We start from the raw sequence: 23,593 nt of genomic DNA, 5'->3' as shown, positions 1-23,593 counted from the left end.
TTGATTTACCATTACTAATTTAGACTACTAATGAATTTAAACAAATTCCCTGCCCCCTGTTCAGGTCAATAGGCTATCATGATGAAATTTGAAGAAAAATGGATAATAACGTGTAACACTGATTTCTGGCTTCCAGCCTCCTCTAGAAGGTTCTCTGACCTGGAAGATGGTCTCGGGCTGGTACAGTCTGACACCACTACTGAGTGATGTGGCAGCATGCAGGCCATTGTGCCCACCTGTACACAGGTAGCAGTCCTTGCTCCCAAGGACAGGTGCTTGCTTCCTAAAGATTCTGTTTAATTATTAAACCTATACAGCACTGAGTTTAGATTAAACCAAAACAACTTGCGAATCACAGTCAAAGGAAAATAAAAGGTAAAACTAAGGATGATTATAGTAGTGTACAGTTCAATGTCAAGGGAGTCATTATTCCCAAAATCTTTCAACTTCTTGACTACTAATTCCATTTCGGATCCTGGCTACAAGTTTTCGCTGAAGAGCATGGCTTGGTAAAACTATATACTAGAGCCCATTAAAATAAACCAAAAAAAAAAGAAGAAGAAGAAGAAGTCTAGCAGAGAATAGCTCAGTCTGAGAAGGTTGAGCAGGTGGTAACTTCTGCAGATCTCTTCTCTAGCAGGTACACATTCAGAACATTCAGATGGTGTATCTGCCACCATATTGGCGGGTAAAGGTTAGAAAACAGCCTAATTATGCCTTCTTTGGTGATTACTTCAAATCTGTTTTGTAAAGGTCACAGTTTACATGCTTATAAAATGCCTTCTGGATCAGAGCTGCTTATTTTAGGAAGCATTTGTGTATTTTTTTTTCTCACTTCAGGAATTTATTCTTGTGTCTTTCTCAGTGTATCACATTAGAAATATGTGGAAATAAGGTAATTATAGCTCAAAAGCACAAACCCATGTTTCTAGCTTTTTTTTTAGTAGCAAAACTATGAGTCTTTAGATAGGTCTTTACATGTTATCATGAAAAGATGCCTATTAATTATACATGTATGTAAGGGTAGGGGTAGGGTGGGATATGGAAAATATATGAAGGGATATTTTCTTTTTCCTCAAAATATATGAAGGGATATTTTCTTTTTCCTCAAAAATAATTTCAGATTTACAGAAAGTTGCAAGAATTATACATATACCCTCATCCCGATTCCCCAAATTTTAACATTTTACATTTGCTTTATCATACCTCTCCTTCCCTTTCTCCCTCTTTTTCTTCCCCTACACATTCTTTCTGTGTGTCTTAGCTATATTTCTCTCATACACACACACACACACACACACACACCCCTTCTTTCTTTGTCATTTGAGAGTAAGATGAAGGAATGTCCTTTTATCCCTAAATACTTTAAAAAATATATTTCCTGAAAATATGGTACAATTATGAAAATTATTAACATTGATACAATTCGATTGCATTCTCTAAATTATGTAATCTATAGACTACTCAAATTTTACCAAATGTCCAAGTAGTGTCCTCTTACCAAAAAAATAGTCTGGTTCCAGATCCATTCCAAGAATGTGCATTTCATTTAGTCTTCTTTCATTTGGAACAGCTCCTTAGTCTTCCTTTATCTTTTATGAAATTTGACATTTTTGAAGAGTTTGTGCCAGTTGTTCTGTGGTACAGCCCAGAATTTGAGCTCGTCTGATATTTTCTCATAAAACAAGCTTGTGCACTTTGGCAGGACTACCACAGAGGCGATGGCTCGTATCTTTCTCAGTGTATCACGTTAGAAACAGGTAGGAATTTTTACTTTCAACGGAGTTTGAAGTTTTGGATAAGTCGTGCTATCAGAAGACATATTTCTTAGTTTCTTAAAAAGCAGTGTTCTATTAATAAAGGTCCATAAGATCTTCGATAAAAATAATTAATAGTCACTTTAGACAACTTGGAAAATGTGTGAAATTATATATAAAAAAAAGTTTAAGCCACCTATCTTAACATCCGAGATGATTACTCTTAACACTTGACGTATTTTCCTTTTTTTTAATACATAGATATACTTAGATGTTAAGATGATAATGCATGTACACTGAGTGTATTCTTTTCCCTGAACATGGCAGAAGTTTTTTCCATGTCATTAACAATGTTTGGTAAGCATTTTTAATGGTCCTGTTATGATCTGCTGTTTGGATATGTTATAATGTAATCATTCCCTTAGTGTTGGACTTTTGTTCATCTTCCAGTTTTTGCTTTATAAATAATACCCAATGAGTAGCTTTTTGTATATGTAGGGACTTTCCTATATGGAGTTTTAGAAGTGGGAATCCCAGTTAGAGTCATAAATCAGTGGTTCTCAGCTGGGTGTTGTGGACACAAATCTGAGACTCAGTTGTCCTTCTGCACAAGGTCGGATGGGTAAATATAGTGTGAAAACATAATTCGAGTGAGGGGGCATTGATACATAGTGATTAATCACTATCCTAGTAACCTATCAATTTACTCTATTATTAATAACCTATAAAAGCCTTTCTTATAGCCCTTTCTCAGGACTTGAATATAATGAACTGTTTGATCTTTGCTTATTTGATAGTGAAAAATGGTATCACTTTGCATGTATGATACCTATACATGTTCATTGGACAGAATTATAGAATCTTGATAATCTTCATAGACTATCTTAATTCAGTCCTCTTGATTTATCGATAAGGAAACAAAGAGCCAGAATCTCGGTAATGTAGACTCTGGTCACAGCCAGCTGACATGATTTTTTATTCACCTAAAGTGGAACTCATGTTTTCATGTAGAAGTAACGTCGTAAATGGTGCTCAGAGTAACTGTCAGGGTGGCTCGCATTAGAGATCAGCCACATATGTCACTTGTTGCATGTGGTCTGGGAGTGCACCTGCTGTTTTTAATGCAGTAGGAATTTTTCTTTAGGCTCCAAATGATGAACTTAAGTGAACTCTTAGACTTTTAGGAAATTAGTTTGCCTCTCTCTGGATACATTTTGATTTGTTTCTTTGGCTCTTTTTGCAATTTACTGCTGGTCATTTAAAGTCAGTTCCATTCTGAAAGAATCAGATGTTTCAGTTTTTTCCCCTCCTCATAGGGAAGCATTTTTAAAAATCGTGGTAAAATATACATAATATTTACCATTTTAACCACTTTTAAATGTATAGTTCAGTGGCGTTCAGTCTATTCACATTGTTGTGCAACCATCACCACCATCATTTCCTAGAACCTTTTCCTCTTCCCCAGCTGTAAACACCAACTCCCCATTTCCATGTCCGTGAGCTTCATTCCCTTTACATGTAAAACAGGTACTCAATGTCTACTTATTAGGATTATTGTAAGAGAGTGGGTGACAGGCATGTAAAGCGGGATGCTTAGCTCAAATGTTATTTTCCTTTTGCTTGTGAGTACATCACAAAGCTTCCTAAGTGGAGTATGGAATTCCTCAATCTCACTAACCTATGAAAAAGAAGATATATTTTATGATAAGAGGATAATAATAAAGAAGCAATTGAGAATATATTTAATTGGGAGTAAGGTGGGAGTAAGCCTGTGGAGTAAAAAAATAATGGTTTAAGGGATTCAGATATACCAGAACACATAGCTATTTTTAGGGTCAGTATCATCACTATTATAGTTTAAATGAATTTGTTATTTTGTCTGTATCTGATTTAGATTTCCTGTAAATTTAGACCGGATTTTGACTGTTGCATTATTTGCCATTATGTTTTTGTGCTTCATTTTCTCTCAATTTTTAGGTAGACTTTTTTCCTTTCATGGCCCTTTCTAACTCCTGGTTAAGAATTGTTACTTTCCTTTTGTCATTGTGTTAACTCCACTTTAGGTGTAATATAGAATCAGATTTTACAACGATAATCTCTAAACATTTGATTTTGTTCAGGGGTAGGAAACAGAAAAGGCAACTTGGAAAATTTATTTAGGATGATGTTTCTTATAGAACATAAAGAGACTGGCATAAAGTTAATGATCGATACTTCTATATTTCGTTATCTTTTTGAGTAAGGAAAATTAGGAGTTTTGTATCTTTTACCCATGATTGTATAGTAGCTTTTTAATGTAACATTTTCAGCCATAAAAGTAGATTGGAACATACCTCTAGTTCTGGTATTTGAGCCACTAATGCCCCATTAGATTTCAGTAAGTAATTTATTGTGCCTTTAATGTTTTTAAAAACCTCGACAAATTAAAAAATAAATAATGTATCTTATTAAACTAGGGGTTAATGATAAAATGATGTGATCCTTTCCACAGGAGCTTTGAGTCTTGTGGAGGAGACGAAAGTCCTCATGAAAAGTAGTGGCGACCAGATATGAGGCAGAGACAGGTGTGAGAAGTAGGTGGGCAGTTAGGCTCTGGGTTTAGTGGGTGTCGCAGGGGAAGAAGGGAGGAGTGGAAAAAAGGCCTGGTTCTTGGCTTGGGCACTCTTGTGTTGTGAGTTAGGAACTGTAGAAGCAAGCGGTCAGTATTGCTCGTGTGTCTGCAGGGCTGAGGGATGTCCAGGAAGTAACTGGCTTTGTGGCCTGGAATCAGAGAGACCCCCAAGTGAGAGAGACAGGATGGCATGAATGAGGGCAGTGTAAGACAAGGACAGTATATGCGGGGAACTGAAAGTCGAGAATGCCAGTGCACTTATGGGCAAATGGGTGTCCAGGAGAACGAGGGAGGCAACTGTGGGCAGAGCACCAAGACGTGGTAGGTGAAAAAGGCAAGGTACAGAACTTTTTCCTTTGTGTGACTCCGGAAGTACCTGCCTCTGAGAAGTAGAAATACATGGCTAAGAAGCAAGGGTGTACCATGTGAATTTTATACCATGCGTGGGTATTACCTATTGCAAAAATAATTTTTAAGGACAGGCTAGGAAAGAGAAGCAAGAAAGGCCAGAGGAAAATATAGTGGTCAGCAGTGTCATATGGTGAATGGGGGATCAGATGACATAAAAATAAAAGTTGCTATTGGATTTGACAACGGAGGATTTTCAGTTGTCCTTGGAAGTTTATGTGGGGCAATAGAAGTCAGGTTGTTGTAGGTTAATCTTTTCAGTCCTAAATGTCATTGACTGGTTTTATTTTCGGGACAGGGAGATTTGGGAGGGGGCGTAATTTGAAGTTTAACCATTTTTCTTGTTGTACAAAACATTCCAAATTTAACTTAAATATTTAGTATTAGAACTGGAATAAACCCTAGAGTCTCTTTATCTAATAGTCTTCTCGTTTTATAAATGAGGAAGCAATATCTAGAGAGAGAAAGGGCTAGCCCTCTACAGATTAGTATAAGACCTGCCCAGGACCTGCTTCTTTTTGATGGCTCTCCCACTTAGCAGCCATATGACCTGGGGCAAGTTACCTACCTCCCCTGTGCCTCAGTTTCCTCATCTTGGGCAGTAGTTATATATTACACATTTGTTTGTGAGAATAAATGACTATGTGAAGTGCTCAGAACAATGCCAGTAAAAGTTAACTATTTATTCATTATTCAAGCCACCATTCTTTCTAATGTATTATAGCCATTATAATGTCTTCTAGAATTTTTTATCTCAAAAAAGCCTTATCTCTTTACTCTAATTCACTGCTTTTTATTATACCCATTTTTTCCTAGACCAGTCGATAGGTTTGATCGAGAAAGACCACTGAGAGGACGCGGAGGCCCAAGGTGGGGCCTGAGGAGCAGAGGCAGAGGTGGTCCTGGGAACAGAGCTTTTGATGGTTTTGACCAGAGAGGGAAACGGGAATTTGAGAGATACGGTGGGAATGATAAAATGTAAGTTTTTTGTAAATACTATTTTCACCGTAAGATCTTAGTCATACCTAGTATGAATCTGTTGTTTGTTAATATTTAGTTGACTTTATATAGTATGCTGTTATTCCTGAGGGAGCTGATCCTAGGACAGCTTTTATGATCAACTTTTCTGAGTTGGAGATCGACTGGAGACTAGCTTCCAGTTTAAGGGAATATTTTTTCTTTCTTTAGAGCAATCAGAACTGAAGACAGTGTGGGTGGATATGGAGTTCGCACCTGGGGATCAGGTAAAGATACCAGGTATGGTGCCAATATCTGCCTTCTGTGAACCTACAATTCAGTGGAAATCCCTGAATCTTTATTTGCCTTTGGTAAAAATTTTGTCCTCTGTGTTGTGCTTGCATTGTCTTTATACTGGTGTGCCCTTAAGTAGAGATCATGATTAGATTTGAAAACTGCTTTTAAAATTCTTTCATTTTATCTTATTTTAGCCAAACAAATTTGTGTATTTGCTGATGCCTCAAGCACATGACATTGTACATTTGCATATGCCTCAGAATGCTTTTTAAACTCCTAGGTATTCTATACTTTATTTTTTTGTTACCTTCCAAAGTTCTTGTGTACATTGCATCTTGATTTCTTGAAATCATTTGCAGATCAAAGCTCAGTGACAGGTTTCACCTAAGGTTCAAATTTGGCATTTCTCTGAGGCATCACGGTGTCTCAGACCTGTGGCAGTTTGCTCCTTAGAGAAGGTAATTGGTTCTGCTGTTTCTGTCATTTCACATCTGTAGGGACAGCACCTTCCTGTTGTCTGCAAAAGAATAGGTACACAACACTTCAGGGCAGTGCAGGGCGAGGAATGGGTCGCCTTAGGACATGCTGCAGGGCCGGCTTTCCACAGATTTGAATGCTTGAGGAGACCCAGACTTCCACTTTTCTTCTTTTTACAGAAACTTTTTTCTCTTAAATCATTATCCTTAAAGACAAATATGTACAATAATAGCAAATGTGATATTAGATTTACTACCGTGTACATCTGTGTTGTCCTTGAAAGGAAGAGAAAGTTGTTGAACGTTCTCAATCTGTAATTCCGTAGGATCTCAATTACAGATCTTTTCATTGTGTTTTATTTTGCTGTGATGATATATTTTTAAGAAGTAATACACACACCTTCTGAATCACCTGATTTACTACTTTATCTAATACTCCTACTCCATTTCAGTTTGCATTTGAACTTAAAATTATTTTGGCTCCAAGTCATTACTTACCCCTAATGGGTCAGTGTTGGCCTTGTAACATGAAGAGGTGACCACATGTTCTCCTTGTAGACTGGCGTCTCGTCTGAAGATGACAGGTGCCTCATGACACTCATTTTGGATTGGTTTGTGAGTTATAAGTCAGAGCTCTGAGGTAGTAGTAACTTGTAATTGAAAGATTTTTTTGTAGGTAAGACTTTAATTGCTTATTTAATAGAGACTTTGATTTCATGTACTACGTGAAAACCATGTAGTACAGTAGAGTTATGTGCTACTTTGTGTGTGTGTGTGCACGTGTGTGTGCCACTTTTGATGAATGAGAAAAGAGCAGAGATGAGCCTAACAGTAAGTGATACATCCATGTCTGGCGAGGCCAGATGCCGCATAATGCACAGTAGGGGTGAGGATTCTCTGTAGTTTGGTATTCCTGTTTGAAGACATTGGCAGCATAACTAGACTTGTGGACAAGCTGTTTTTAAAATAGTGTGACTAAGCAATTTCTGGTGTTACTGGTTTTCAGAACAGTGATTGCCTGTGCTGAAAATAGAATTTTCTCCATTGGCAGTAGTTTAAAAAATATAGTGTCAAATATTATTTTCTTGTTATCAGTTGGAATAGACAACCACGAATGTAGTTTTTGATAATCCTGCCTTCCAGCTTCTGTTGCGAAGAGCGAGACGGTTTTATGTAGTAATCAAGCAACATTTATTTGGTTAAGATCTGTTCACTGTCATAGATTTGGTTAAGTGTGAAGTCTGATTGAATTTGAACTGGAAAACAAAGACTTGAGGTGTTTCACATTGATTTGTGGAACATACTTGTGCAAACAGGCATTTTTTCGTGTTAGAATAACTAAAGTCAGAATGTAGATAGACTTGGGCCCTGGAACTATATCTTTCTTCTAATTAATCCAACGTTGGTAATTTACATCAAACAACATTAAAAAATCTGCCACAATAAATTATAGCTAATTTTGAAACTTCATTGTTTTGTAGTTTTTGTCATATGGTTCTATAAGAGCCACAAGTACAATGTTAGTTTTATGTTTAGTCATAAAATAATTTAGGTCAATACAGGATGGAGATCTGTGATTTTTCTTTAAAATCAGTTGCTCAATAGACTAGTGGTTACCAGAGTGTAGGGGGAGGGGAGATGTAGATAGGGTAAAAGGAGTCAAATATGTGGTGACAGAAAGAAATCTAACTATAGGCAGTGAACACACAATACAATATATGCCTTATTGTTGAATTTTATACCTGAAACTTACTAGATTTCATTAACTAATGTGACCATAATAAAAATTAATTAATTTAAAAAAAAGAAAAGAAAATCAATTGCTCAAGTTTAAGAAATTCTTGTTTTCACATAGTCTCTTTGTTTTGTGTTCTGCTTTTTTTACCTTTATCTTTGTAACCCTTTTATGAATTTTAATTGTTGAAAGATATGAACAGTTAGTACACCTATGTTTTTTATCCCTTTGGTTGTTATGTGGCCAAGGAAATAAAGAGAAAGTTGGTGTAATTCAGTGCTGCAGCTGCTGCTGGACTTTGGGGCTCCTGGATGCTAAAAACTCCGATGACCTTGCTGGGTTAGGCCAATGTGCCAGAAGCGGTCTTTGTGAAAGGGCTACCGCTGAGCAGAGCAGCAGCGATGTCTTTCCAAGCATGAGTGCGTTTGACTTAGGACCTTTTTTAAAAGTAAAAACTATTCTAATTTTGTGTTGAAAAACTGACTTGTTTTTTAAAGTTGATTACAATAGCTTTGAGTTGATAATAAAAAATTTTTAAAGTTTATTCTGTTATTACAGTTCAATTTATGTTTACTTTTTTGAAAAAAGCTGGGTTCTATTTGTAAAATGTAAGATATTTCTAATGGATATATAATAATATCCACTATATCGACTTTATATATCTATTACATACATACTCAATTATATCGACTAATTTTAGCATTTTTCTGAAAATGAAATTTATTTTACTGGGACTTTTTTTTAAAAGTAACGTTCAGATAGGATTAATGTTAATATAAAAAGGAAGAATTAAGATCATACATTAAAATTCTAATTGTTTTCATTGTGTTGTAATTTTCTAATCTGTAGATTGTATTTAGATATGCTCGTTTATAAATTAGTGTTTCAAAGCCTTTTTTTTTCTGGTATAGTTACCACCAGCTTGTTTGTAATCCTATACACTTATTTTTGTGGAACGTTTTTACTTTCTTACCATTTTCTAAAAGTTTGATATGGCATATTCTTATCTAAGTCATTTAACACCCTAGAGAATCCACAACATTCTCTAAGAGGTTGAGGATTTTTATGGCCCCCGTTAATATTGGGAATTTCCTAAGATAATAAGAGTTTTGAACAATTCTTCTGGTTCTTTACAATCTGTGTTTAATTTTAGGCCATTTATAGAAACTTCTGTTTCTCAAAGTATTTTTCACATTTGTGGAAATAATTGATATGATATGGATTAGCAAGAGCATTTTTTCGTTTTCATTTTGATGTGGGTTACCTGTATGTGTATAAAATTCCTTTGAAGGATATTAAGAAAAAGGACATTGAAATGTTCTTTTGTATCTTGAATATCTAAGAGCATTGATATGAACAAGTCTGTGTGACGAGAGTGGGTCTTACTGCTTTTCAGTGACGTGGAGCTGATGGTGCCGATGGAGGAGACTGCTGTGCTGGAGGAGCCACCAGGTTCCCTGGAGGAGGGGTCTCCAGCCAAGTAGGTGTTTCATTCATTTTCCACATTGGGGTGTTGGTCTTTTTCTTACCGATTTTTAAGAGCTCTTCACAGATCAGGAAGCCCAGCCTTTTGTCATATCACAGTGTTGATCTACTTAATGTATTAATGAATAATCAAACTAATTAGTAACTCAAATAATCTAATGAATCATTATTAATGATAATTAATGGGTTAAATTCAAGTCTTCTGTCCTATGCCCACCACCACTTTTCCATCAGCAGCCTGCTCTGCACTGTCAGGACCCCCTTCTCTCGTCTCTTTATTCTCTCCCAGTCTCTCCCTCTTTTCTTCATGCAGCCAAGGTCTCTGGTCTATCTCTAGCACTCCTGCCAACTCTTTAAACTCTCTTGCCCCTTAAATTTTTGTTGTATCTTGCTTACAGACTCTGCCTCCTAGATCACGATTAGCTACTATCTGCCTTCTCTCCGTCTGCATCCCCCGGCTGATCACTACAAGTCACAGCGGGGCTGGTGGGAACCCCTATAAATGCTTGATCACCAGCATTGTGAGATGAGCCCTCAACACCACCCAGCAATCCCCATTTCTTGGGTTTACTCTTTCTCTACCCCGCTATATGACTGATTTAATCCTTCTTGTTTTCTCAAAGCCCTGACACTGCCTCCTACTTGTCCACACCACCTCTTTCATTTTCTAGATGTAACTTTGCCCCCGATATCACAGGGAAATTAGGAGCCATCAGATGGGAAACTTCATCACCTTCTCACTCCCAAAAGTGCAAACCTGCAGGTGTAGACCTGCATGCTTCCTAGCCTCCATCCCTTGTAGTAAAGTGAAGGTACCATCTCTCCTCCCACTTCTTCAGGATTTGGATCTTGGATACTGTTTCCTGTTGACTTCACAGAAACCTCACATCATCACTTAGCCCCTTCCTTTTTAGGTATACTCGCCTCCTTCTTTCCAACTCCGGTCTTTCAATCAACATTCTAAATATGCTCAATTTCTCCTATTTTAAATCTGCTTTTGCCCCTCTTTCTTAATTAGCTACCTTTTTCAGAGTCATGTACTCTTTCTTCATGTCCTCCCCTCTCTCTTAATCCTCACTTCACATCTGGCTCTGTCCTTGTTGCCCTTCTGAAAAAGTCACCACATTGTCTCAGGCCTAATAGGTGTTTCGGTCTGTGTTGTTTTTGACCTCTCAGAGCATCTGACTTTATCGATTTCTTCTTAAGCTTACCCTACCTTTGGTTTCTGTGTTTCCTGCCCTCTTCTGGCTTTCCTTCTGCTTCTCAGCTCCATTTTTGCACACTCATCTTTGTCTTTCTTGTCTTTTAAAATATTGAGTTATTCAGGGCTTTGCCTCAGGCTTTCTTTTCTTTCTTCAGCATCTCTTTATAGCAGCGGTCCCAACCTTTTTGGCACCAGAGACTGGTGCTCCTTTGAGAATCTAATGCCTGATGATCTGAGGTGGAGCCAAGGTGGTGATGCTAGCACTGGGGAGCAGCTGGAAATGCAGATGAAGCTTCACTGGCTTACCCACCGCTCACTTCCTGCTGTGTGGCCTGGTTCCTAACAGGCCACGGACTGATACCAGTTCTCAGCCCGGCGAGTGGAGACCCCCGTTTTATGGGATCTCATGCACCACGAAGCTTGAATTGCCATTTATATGCCAACTCCAGAATATATGCCTCTGACTCCAAACTTCAGCATGGCCTGTGTACCAACCTGCCTGCTAGACACCTCCCTTTCGACATCTCAAATGCTCTTCCTGCACAGCTTATCCAGGACTGAGGTCCACACACCTCCGGTCCTCATTAAGTGTTTCTATGTTGTGGAACAACATTGCCATTCATCCATTTACACAAACTAGAAACGTAGGAATCATCCTTGAAACTTCCTTCTTCTTGACCTCCTCCCTCCCCGAAGTCCAATCAGTCACCCTGCCTGGGTTATTTGTATCTTCTAATATCCACCACCTCAACTTACCACCGTCATCACAGGTGGTATTCGATCAGTCACCTTAGCTCCTGAGAGGGCTCCCTGCATTCTAACCTTCCACCGACTGTCGCCATACCAGAAGTGACTTTCACACTGGCAGTCTGATATTCATGCTTCATGCCTTGGATTAGACCCCTGCTGGCTTCCTGTCCTTTTTCTGTTCCTCGTCCTGGCTTGCATGGTCCTGTAGGTCCTGCATCATTTGGCCCCAGAGCTCCTGTGCGTTCTCTGGGTTCACAAGTTGGCCCTTATTTTATGTTTCCAAATACCTTTCTCCTGCCCTTCCCCTACACCTGCCACTAAACTTTTGCAAGTACCATTTCCTTTTTCTCTGTACCTCTCCTCCAAGCCCCCTTCCATCTTTCACCTATTTAACTTTCATTTATCTTTCAGCTGCCAAGAGGCAGGGTGTCTGGTGGTAAGAGCATGGACTCCAAGCCAGTATACTGGGTTCAGATCCCAGCTCTGTCACTTACTAGTTTGGGCAAGTTTTTTAATCTCTGTGCCTCGATTTTCCTCATCTGTAAAATGGGAATAGTAATGAGATCTACGTCAGAGAGTTGTTATTAGGAGACAGGGGATGTGTTTATGTGGTAGAGTGGGGCTTGGCATGTATTAAGTGCTCTATAAATATCTGCTATCATTATTGTTATTTATTGCAAGAGTAAAATGCTACAATGATTGTTAAAGCTGTTAATTTACCAGTCATTCAAAACAACTAAAAAAAATACATTTAATTAAAGAAATAAATTAACAGTTAGTATGACAGTGAGTTAACTAAATAGGTTAACAGCGTATACGAATGTTGAGAAAAAGAGTTAACTCTTAGGAAAAATTATATCCTTTTTGAGCCAATAAACCATTTGTACAAATTCAGGTAACTTAAGGCAGAATAATAGAGAATAAATTATAGCATTACTCTAATCTGTAGAGTTGATCAAGGTACTCTAGCACTGATAGTAGTAGACAAAATAATTCTTTCAATTAATCAATTACTCTGAAAGACAAAATAATACTTAATGGTTGGTGACAGTCTCATTGTCTGCAATATCCTAGTCGAGCCGGCCAGCAAATCTTTGTCTTCCTTTTCTGCCAACCATGAGCATTTAGTTAGAATAGCAGGAGCTACACCGTAGAGCAGCTGCACGGGCAGTTGAATGGCAGATTGTGCTGCGAAATTTTTTGTTTCTGCACTACCTTATTAAGTGTTAAAATTATTAGTAAAATTTTTAATAGTTAGAATTTTTTGTTAATTTCAAAATTAAGCTTGTATGTGAGAAATAATACATTTGAGAATGATGATGCTTATTCAGCCAAAATGTATTTTCAGAACCTCTCTTGGTTTAGTACTTCTTGATAGATGAATTTAATGTACAAGCTTTATAATTTTGGATTTTATACTTACGTCTGTAACCCTTTTTTAAAAAAAAGTAATATGTATTTATTTGATCAATTTTGAGTTGATTTTAGTATATGGTGTGAGGTATGGATAGAAGTCCCCCCTTTTTTTTCATATGCATATCCAGTTATTCCAGCATATTGAACATCATTGTTGAAAATCAGTTGCCCATGTATATATCGGCCTATTTCTGTACTCTCTGTTTTGTTCATTGGTCTGTGATATATTAATGTCACACCATCTTGATTACCCTTAAGTCACTTCTTAACCTATGTGTTTTCTCTTTCCCTGGCAATTTATTTGTTGAAGAAAATAGGTCATATGTCAAGAGTTTTCCTAGAGTCAGAATTTTACTGATTGTATTCCTGTGGGCAGTAGTATGCTGGCTAATATTTAACATCTGGTTCTCTGGGATGACAAAGCCCACATCTATTGCACTTGCTGGTTTCTGTGGTGTAAATGTTCTCACCACGGCTGATTTAAAACTACCAAAATGACATCACTGAATACAGAGTTGGGAAGAGATGTGCGATAGTACACCATTGTGTAGTATTTCTACTATACACATACAGTGGGTATAAATAACCCCAGAAGCACAGATAAAGGTAAAATGTAGTGAAATAATTAGAGAACAGTGACTTGTGAATATTTATTACTTTTTTAAAAAGTATAGTTAATTATAAATTTATATAATTTAATTTTTAACTGACTGTGTTAACAACTGGCTCATAAAATTCCTGAAATTTAACAATTGGCTCTATGACTTGGTGCAAACCAATTCCAGCACAGCATTGTTTATATAGTATTTGAATGTCTTTCCCTGCTCCCTATATTTTGTGTATTTCCTAAAAATTAATAGTGAGAGGCAGAGGTTTAATCAAGTTCAGGTTTGACTTTTTGACAAGGTTGTTCCATAGATTATGGAAGGTCACTGATTATCATTGCCTTTATTCATTAATTCATTAGGGCTGCAAATTGGTGATAGTCTAATTCTGTCATTCTTTCTTCATTTATTAGCTGGAATGATCCGTAAAGGAAAACTTAGCTAGAAATAGTTGATTACACTGAGGTATAAGTTTGTTAAGGAAATGCAGGATAAAGGAAAGGTACTTGTTACATAAAAGATTGCAGGTACCTTTTATTTATCTATTTTCAGAATAATGAGTTGGTTCCCTAGCATGTCATTATGAACTTAGAGATCTAAACATATTCGATGTGTTTCAATACACTGAGTTTTTATTCTTACGGGTGCTTAAGCTGACTCATTTTTTGACTAGAGGGAGCCTCTTCAAGTTAATTCTTGATCCTTTTGACATTCAATGGTCTTTGATGGCTTCCTTGTTTCCGGTAAGACATGTTGTTCCAGACTCATTATCTATACTTTCTACCCCATACTTCATACCTCATACTGACTGATTTTTCAAGGAGCCATAGTCCTTAAATAGAATATGGTATTTAGAGATCATAGTCAGGGCACTAGAGGTGTTCACTACTATTAGGTTCTTAACTGTTTCTAGGACATTTAACTGGGCAGAGCTGGGAAGTAGACATACACACATTTTTAAGGTAAAATATATTATGAGTTCATTCAATATTTCCATTTGAAATTTATGACTAGAATATTTTAAGCTACATTTTCTTACATTTGTTTCTTTTTCTTTTGTGCTGAAAATCCCAATTGTCAGTAACATCATACTATTACTCATTTGTGACACCCACAGTATTCAATAATTTGATTACTAAAAAGTTATATATAGAGAAATGAGTCAATTCATATTTTCAAGGTACTTTAAATAGTTTCTTCTGTTATATCACCAACTTGATAATTAATTTGCCTAATTTTGCTTTCAAATATTAGAGATTAAGATTTAATTTAAACCCGTTTTATAATTATATAAAATATTTATGTTTCCAAAGTACAATCTTATAAAACATATTTCCCAACCAGCTTCTATCCCAGTTTTTTCCCTAGTTTACATTACAGTTATAAAAAAACATTACAATTATATAATATAAATTATATTTAGATGTCTGTCTATGTCTTAGGTGAATAATAACATACATTCCACTTTGCTTTTTTCTTCAATATATCCAGGAAGTTCTACATAGCAATGCATAGAGAGATTCCTCATTCTTTTTAAAACTGCTTAATATTCATGTTTAATATCTGATTTTTCCACCGTATTTCTCTGAGATGAGTTTGGGTCATTTTTAGCATTTTGCTGTTACAAGTTTTAATGTCTTTTCATATTTTTACCAATATTAGTTTGAGATATGTTTGACTATTAGGCTTTTCCAGCATTTTATTATGAAAAATTTCAAAAACAGCAATGTTTAAAGAATTCTACAGTAAATACCTATACCCACCAGCTAAACTGATATAAAATTTATATATTGTGAAGTGGATAAAAATAAGTATACAGTCATTGTTTTGACAAATGCATATACTCGTGGGACCCAAACTCTGTCCAGATACAGAATGTTATCATCGTCCCAGAAAGTTCTCTCATACTTCTTCGGAGGCAGCCAGTGCTTTGATGTCTTTTCTGCCATCAGCTTGGTATTTTAAAGTCCTTTTACAAATGTGACTATTTTGGATCCTCTATGATTAGATTTCTCACCTGATTTTGCTTATATATTTTATATCATCAATCTGTAGTCTAGAACCTTAAATTAACATTAGCTCTTCAGTGAAGGTATTATAGATTTGATTCCCTTCCTGCTCCCCACTTAATGATTTTTTTCTTTTAAACCTTATTGAGATATAATTTCTATACTATACAATTCAGCTGTTTAAAACGATACAATTCAGTGGTTTTCGATATATTACATTATTGATTTTTTTAAATGGTGGTAAAATATACATAACATAAAACTTGCCATTTTAACCATTTTCAATTGTACAGTTTAGTGACATTAATTGCATTCACATTGTGTGCAACCGTCACCACCATCTGTCTCTGGAAGTTTTTCATTGTTGCAAATGGAAACTCCGTACCCATGAAATAATAACTTCCCGTTCCCTTCTCCCCTCAGTCCCTGGTAACCCTTATTCTACTTTGTCTCTATGAATTTGCCTATTTTAGGTACCTCACATATGTGGAATATAATACTTGTCATATTGTGTCTGGCTTGTTTCACTTAGTATGTTTTCAGGTTCATCCATGTCATAGGATGTATTAGTACTTCATTTCTTTTTTGTATATTCTTTTTTTTAGTGGTAAAATACATATAACATAATTGAAAGTGTGCAATTGACATATAGTACATTCAGTGTTATATCACCATTATCATTATCTAATTCCAGAACATTTTCGTTACCCGTACCCATTTAGCAGTCACTTCCTATCTTCTCTCTCCCAGTCCATGGCTACCACTAATTTGTTTTCTGTCTCTATGAATTTGCCTTTTCTGGATATTTCATATAAATGGTATCACACATTAGCTTTTTGTACCTGACTTATTTCACTTAACATAATGTTTCCAAAGTTTATTCATGTTGTAATATGTATCAGTACTTCATTTCTTCTTATAACCAAATAATGTTCTATAATATACATATACCAATTTTTTGTTTACCATTTATCAGCTGATGGACATTTAGGCTGTTTCTACTTTTTGGCTATTATAAGCAATGCTGCTATAAACAGCATTATCGAATATTTACGTGAGTCTTAGTTTAAATTTTTACATGGACATATGTTTTCATTTCTCATGGGTATATACCTAGGAGTGGCATTGCTAGGTCAGATGGTAGCTCTCTGTTTAAATTTTGAGGAACTGTCAGACTTTTCCATAATAGCCACATCTTATGTTCCCACCAACAGTGTATGAGGTTCCAATTTCTCCACATCCTCACCAAAAAGAACACTTTTTAAAATGTTCTTTTTGATTCTAACTATCCCAGTGAGTGTGGAGTGGTGTAAGTCATTGTGGTTTTGATTTGCATTTCCCATATGGCTAATGATGTTAAGCATCTTATTGGCTATTTATAGACCTTTTTTTTTTTTTTTTTGAAAAATGTCTGTTCAGAGCTTTGCCTATTTTTCAATTGGGTAATTTCTTTTTTATTGAGTGGTAAGGTTCCTTTATGTATTCTAGATGTAAGTCCCTTATCACATATATATTTGCTTATATTTTCTACCATTCTGTGGGCTGTCTTTCTACTTTCCTGATGGTATCCCTAGGAGTACAAAGTTTTCAGTTTCGGTGATATACATTTTATTTGTTTTCTTTGTTGCTTGTACTTTTGGTGTCATGTAAGACACTATCATTTAATCCGAAGTCATGAAGGTTTATACCTATGTTTTCTAGAGTTTTGTACTTTTAACTCTTATATTCATTCTTTCGCATGTGGATATGTAGTATTCTCAGCACCGTTTCTTGAAGAGACTGTTCTTTCTCCTGTCTTTGGAACGTAGTCCAAAAAAATTCAATCGATCATAAATGTGAGGGTTTATTTCTGGACTTTTCCATTGATCTACATATCTATCTTGTTTACTTTTTAAAATTTATGAATTTAAAGGGGATATTTACAAAAGTATGCATTTGTGGCCCATTGCTTTATAACCCCTGTTTATGGTTCCCTGTATTTGTTTTGGTCTCAATAGCTTCTCCCATTTTCTTTTGCAATTATCTAATTTATGTGTAATACCATCTGGGAAGGGAGAGGCTAGTGGTAAAGTGCAATGTGAATGTTATTGGGATAGTGATGTTCCTGCTTTTCAAAGACTGCTTGGACACAGACGGGAAGTATCTTCAGTTGACAGTAATGGCATAAAATGATGAAAATAAAATAAGGAAGCTTATGGCTCAAAAAGTTTTTATCTTAGATTACAGATGCAGTACCATGAAAGTATGTTAAACTAATGCTTATGACTTTTTCTTTGAGAAAATAGACATTTCAGACCCATCAAAAATTATTCTTTATGATTACATTTCATAGAGTTCCTGAGTTGGAGGTAGAAGAAGAAACTCAAGTTCAAGAGATGACCCTAGATGAGTGGAAAAATCTTCAAGAACAGACCAGACCAAAGCCTGAATTTAACATCCGGAAACCCGAGTCCACCGTCCCTTCCAAAGCAGTGGTGATACATGAGTCCAAATACAGAGATGATGTAAGCATGATGTTGTGTATCTGGAGTAATCTTCACCACCTTATGGGAAATGAAATAGGCCTTTCTACTTCTGTTTTGAAAATGAATGGAACATTAGTAGTTGGCATTCTAGTTTCTGCCTAAGAGTAATTGAGATGATATGTGCCAAATTTTACTGTATCTTTACTGTGAAATAATTGGATCTTGACTTCTTGACATTTAATACAAAGCAGTAATAGTGACAGTGAATTTTCTGCTTACCCCAGAACTGTACTCAGACTGTGCAAATACTGTGTATTAATTGCACTTCATTTTTGTTTCAAAAGAGATGTATGGAATGTTTTATGAATGGTGCCATTTCAAAGGATGACTACTCTGCATTTCCATGATTAAATTACCTTCAGCTCTAATTCTTAGTAAGAGCATTTAATTAGGAGGGGTTGATCATTTTAAACCGGTCAGGTGCTATGCTCTGTGATGCTTTTCTTGTACTACTGTAGCAAGCAGCTTTTATCCCTTTGCGTAACTGCTGCTGAAACTCAGGAGCCTGACGGGTCTGGCAGTATGAGCAGACGCCGCTATAGCAGCCTGCTGGCCAGTCAGGATTGCTCACAGCGCCTCTTTTGCGAGGGCCTTATGTTCAACTTTATTGGAGGCCTCAGCTTTTTAAAAAATATATCTGTCAGCATACATAGATAAGGATGGTCAGCAAGTCATTTAAGTAGTTTCTGTTTAAGTTACTCAAGCATTCTAATTTTAAAATTTATAATTTGCATCATTCAATCATAGCTGTTTATCTTGATACCATTTTCTGGGTCAGTGATGGTGATGAGCAAACTCTTCCTTTCTGCTGGATATTATTCATTGATTTTCTGTTTGAAACAGGAATTTTGTACTATGTAAATCTATGTTTTCATTTGCACTTTAGTTAGTTGTATTCTTTGAATCAATACTTTCATTAGAGGGTCATTTATAGTACAGGATCCCCTCCTACCCTCCTGTTTTGGTCAGTCCAAGCTCTTAGAAGTCTTACTAGTAACTTTTGAGCTGTCCCACAAGAAATGGCTTTTTGTACACAGGGGAGGCCAGAGCCTTATTCACTTGGAAATCTCTGGAGATGTTTTTTACTAGTCCATCAGTTAGCTGGGTTGCTTTTTTTCCTATCCACTTTCTTTGTTCTTTTTTGTTCCGGGGAATTGTAAATAAAGCCTTGCCTAAAACGAATGTGCTGTCAGGATGCAAAATGTAAAAATAGAAGCTGCTCTTCCTTAATCCACACTAGATTCATCCTTCCTGGCTCCAAAGAGAGGTCTCCTGGAATATTTGAAGCAACTGGGTTAGCTGAGTCATCGAGCTTTGTCTCAGTAAAGCACACATCTTTGGTCCTTGTTAATCTTAAAGCATTGAAGATTTTAGCCAGGAATTGTTCTTAAAGCAACATTAGCCAGACCTCGGGGTCACTAGTTTACTTTGTTCTAGGAACCCTAAGAGACAAGAGCAGTAGAATAATAACTTCTCATTTGCTTGGAGCTCTGTTGTTTGCAAAGTTCAGACCTAACAGAAGCCTATGAATAGAGCTGGGCTCTTACAGCACTTTGGCCTCTGACCGTTAGCTCACTCAGCATTCATTGCTCATTGTCCCTTCTTTCTTATTAGGAAGGCGTCACCTTTTCCCTGCTGTGGTGCTGATAGCCAATTTTCTCAACCAGGAGGCAGTGGTTTATTATTTTGCCTCTTAACTATATTTTCGTGTGTCTCTTTTTATCAGAGTGCCCTGAATTGTTCTTTCCTTCACTCTTTTAGCATTAAGAATCCATCCAACTAAGTCCTCTGCTTTATTTTAATCTGAAACTTTGAAGGAGACATGAATGTTAAACATGAAACCTGTAATGAACATATGGCCAAAGAGGGTTGATGCGCTCGGGGAAGTTTGATTTCATTTCCTGAACAAGTTGTAGAAACGTTTAACCTGACAGCACTTTGGAGATTCTCATCCAAGATCATTGGCATTTTTTCTGTAGAGTTGTACTTAAAAGTGAGATTTTTTTTATCCATTATTAAGAATTGAAGACAAATCAAATTTGGAGATTTATTTAATTTATCTAGAGACAGAACTTTTTTGACCTCTTACAATAAAATGTACTTTCTCAAAAAATTTTAACTAAAGCAGCTCTTAAAAAGCACCAGAGTTCTTTGTGTGGCATTGGTAGCAACCCTCAGGTAACCATACTCCGCTGTTTTACCATTTTTATATATAGTCAGAATTGTTTATTGCAGACCATCCAGTTTTTAACATGGTATTTGTGCGGTCAGTACCCATATTGAAAGGAGTTTCTCCATCAAGTTCTATTCTAGGGAGGGTATATATCCTTACTTATCAAAGTAACATTGTGAACAAATAAAACAAAAGGCAGACATTAAAAACTTTGTAATCAGTGAAATACAGTCACATGTAAAACATTTATCTCAATTTCTGTTAGTCATGTCAAATCTTAGGTCTTAACCTGCTAAACTGATAGAAATTTGGCCTCGCTTGAAGTAATAATAAGGTCAAAGATGTTCGGATTAAGACCGAGTAGGAGAACATGTGGTTCTGAAATGTGCAGCAGCTCCTTGTGCTGGAACTAAAGTAGCATCGTCTCTTCCTCTGCTTAGCCCCGCAGTTCAGTGCCAGCAACACATCAGAAGGGGCCACTTTCTGGCCATGACGCCATCTTAGCTCCCTTGCAGCATATCGCTCGGACACTGAGTTGAATGAGTGTCCATGGAGATGGGTGTGTATGTGTAATGCTGTAACTGTGTTTCAGATGGTAAAGGATGACTATGAGGATGATGCCCACGTATTTCGGAAAGCAGCCAATGACATCACATCCCAGCTGGAGATTAATTTTGGTAACCTCCCTCGTCCTGGGCGTGGAGCCAGAGGTGGCACACGGGGAGGCCGGGGAAGGATCAGAAGGACAGAGAACTATGGACCGAGAGCAGAAGTGGTGGTAAGTGTTTGGATTTTAAATCTTGGTTTTCTGAAGGATACGACAAGATGAGGATGCCCTAGGTCTACAGTCTAATTTTGGAGGGTCATCAGGTTCTGTCACGGGTTCCTCCACTATCTAGTGTTGGTCTGATGTTGGGATGTTTGGAATGGTTACGTCAGCATCATGGACATTAGTTGGAAACAGAGTATTCTGTAGCCCTGACCTCCAGGATCTCCAGGGAGGTCCACTATCTGGCCTGAAGGTTTACTCAGAACTGGAGAAAAACTCACTCATCTGCATCAGACAAGATCCCCAGGCTTAAGATCAAATCGGATCACCTGAAGTTGCTTACACACAATGGTCTGATTATATGCCCTGTGTACTTGTCACTTTCAGGACAGACAGAATTCTTTATGGATCACCTTCTCACCTCAGACCATTATTCCTGGCTCCTCAGCCAGCTCTGCCCTACCTCTGTAGACATGCTGCTTCTTACCCCAGGGGCCCTTGCCTGCCCACCTAGAACAACATCTCTAATCTGGGACTCCTCAGAGAAGGGTTCTTTGATCACATTTCCTTCCAGACCAGGTCAGAGTCCTTGAGCAAGGAATTTCATTTCTTCTCTTTGAAGCTTTATCGCCATTTGTAATTGTGTTCTCATTAGTGTGATTATTAATTGAGCTGCTATGTCTGCAGTGGACAATAGCAGCCACATCTGCTTTTGCTTATTGTTGGTTTCCCCAGGGCCTAGTACAGTGTGTGTAATAGGTGCTTCATAAATGTTTTATGAACAAATATATGAATACCTATTTAGTGGGAGTTGAGCACAAGGCCCTGTGGCCAGTATGGGCCACCACAGAGTCCTTGTGATGATGGAGCAGGAGCAGTCCCTTCTCTGTGGCTGGTCTTAGAAATGTCCTTTTTGCTGCCTAATTCTCTTGCTCCCAGGAACAGCCCCTGGGAGGAGTGCCTACGGTTGGTCTGTCATACTAATTAAGGAACAAAAGCTCACCTGTGCTCTTCCAGCTTAGAACTGCCCTCAGGCCCCACCCTCCATCCCTAAACTCCCCTTCTCTGTCAGGTTGCAGTTTCAGAATCCATGTTCTCTTTGCTCATTCTCTGATGCTTACTTCTGGGAAAACCCGCTCTTCCAGAAAAACTTCCCTGATCACGATGTGTACTTTGCCACCAAATTGCTTTGGACGGGTGGGCCCCATTCCCAGAGCATCTGTTACTGAAGTTACTGCACTGTAACTTTCTCAGTATTTCTCCCCCTCACCCTCTGAGCTCCTCAAGGGTGAGAACTATAATCATCCTTATATCTTCATATAGTAAACATTCTGCCATGTACATTGAGCGAAGGAAGTGCCAGATACAAAAAGGGTCACTCAGTAAGGATTTGTGGGAAGAAAAGGGGGAGGCGGGTGCTGCCAGCCATTTTGCAGAGGATACAGGAGTGAGTCTGAGAGAGAACAGGCACCCTTCCGCATTGCAACTCAGAGGCAGCACCTCACCTCTGTGACCCTGCAACTCTCTTCCACTGGGAACTTATCTCTCCCTCAGTGTTTGGGTTACCCCGCCCCTAGGTGAGAGTGGGCACACAATGCTCTGCTCAAGTAGGAATGAGTGAATGACAGCTGGTTTCAAAACTTTTCTTTTTTAGACACAAGATGTTGCTCCAAACCCGGATGACCCCGAAGACTTTCCTGCTTTGGCTTGAGAGAGCCCTGTTTCCCTGGCAACTTAGAACAGCATTGGCATACCTATGAAGAGACTTTTCTTGCTATGGGGAAGAGAGTCAGACTCTAAGAACAATAGATGTTGCTTTTCCCCTGTGTAGTGTGAATTCATTGTACTTTTTTGACCTGGGGAGAGGGAGGCTTGGGGAGGTGCGATAGCGATTTCTCCAGTCTAGAGCTGCAGTTCCAGCCAGGGGTTAGTCTGGCACTTTCCCAATAAGGTGGAGAATGGGGATTATTTTTTTATTTAAGAATTTCCAAATGAAGTCCAGAAATAGTTTAAAATGTGTACATAGAGATTATAAAATAGAATCTATTGAGTCTACTTAGTAAGTTGTAAAGATATTGGAAGTCCATATCCTTTACTATTAAAGGAGATATATATACCTTGGACCATTAATTTAAAGCAGTCACAGCCTAGTTTTCAGAGACCAAGATATTAAAATACAATTGTATTTACTGTTTACTTGTAAATGTTATACTCTCCTGGGACTTTTTGAGTTTTGTTTTTCATTTAACTGATAATTTTAAATAGCTAATGTGTGGCCATGGATTAACACTCTGTGACAGAATTAGGGAAAGTTTTGTTTTTTTTTAATAGTGATTTAAACTACCTCGTGGTTTCTGTGTGTATGTACACACATGCTTAGTATAAATGTGATATTTAGTCTTCGGGTGGTTTTTAG

At 37.4% G+C, this 23,593-nt stretch overlaps 1 protein-coding gene across 2 annotated transcripts in view; it reads left to right on the top strand.

Annotated features, from left to right (window-relative positions):
• The window catches only part of HABP4 (hyaluronan binding protein 4), a 28,998-nt gene extending 5,631 nt beyond the window's left edge, over nucleotides 1-23,367 (top strand). For both annotated transcript variants that reach the window (XM_039880443.1, XM_039880444.1), the window contains 6 exons: nucleotides 5,593-5,754; nucleotides 5,965-6,033; nucleotides 9,638-9,721; nucleotides 18,043-18,214; nucleotides 21,001-21,186; nucleotides 22,832-23,367. In XM_039880443.1, coding sequence (XP_039736377.1) covers nucleotides 5,593-5,754; nucleotides 5,965-6,033; nucleotides 9,638-9,721; nucleotides 18,043-18,214; nucleotides 21,001-21,186; nucleotides 22,832-22,888 — 730 coding nt within the window. In that variant the 3' untranslated portion in view covers nucleotides 22,889-23,367. The remainder of the gene's footprint in view (nucleotides 1-5,592; nucleotides 5,755-5,964; nucleotides 6,034-9,637; nucleotides 9,722-18,042; nucleotides 18,215-21,000; nucleotides 21,187-22,831) is intronic.
• The last annotated feature ends 226 nt before the right edge of the window (nucleotides 23,368-23,593 follow it).

Source organism: Pteropus medius, unplaced genomic scaffold, assembly GCF_902729225.1.
Source record: "Pteropus medius unplaced genomic scaffold, Ma_sr-lr_union100, whole genome shotgun sequence".
Taxonomy (NCBI): Eukaryota; Metazoa; Chordata; class Mammalia; order Chiroptera; family Pteropodidae; genus Pteropus; species Pteropus medius.
The sequence above is the reverse complement of the archived record's forward strand: the minus strand, read 5'-3'. Positions and strand labels throughout refer to the sequence as shown.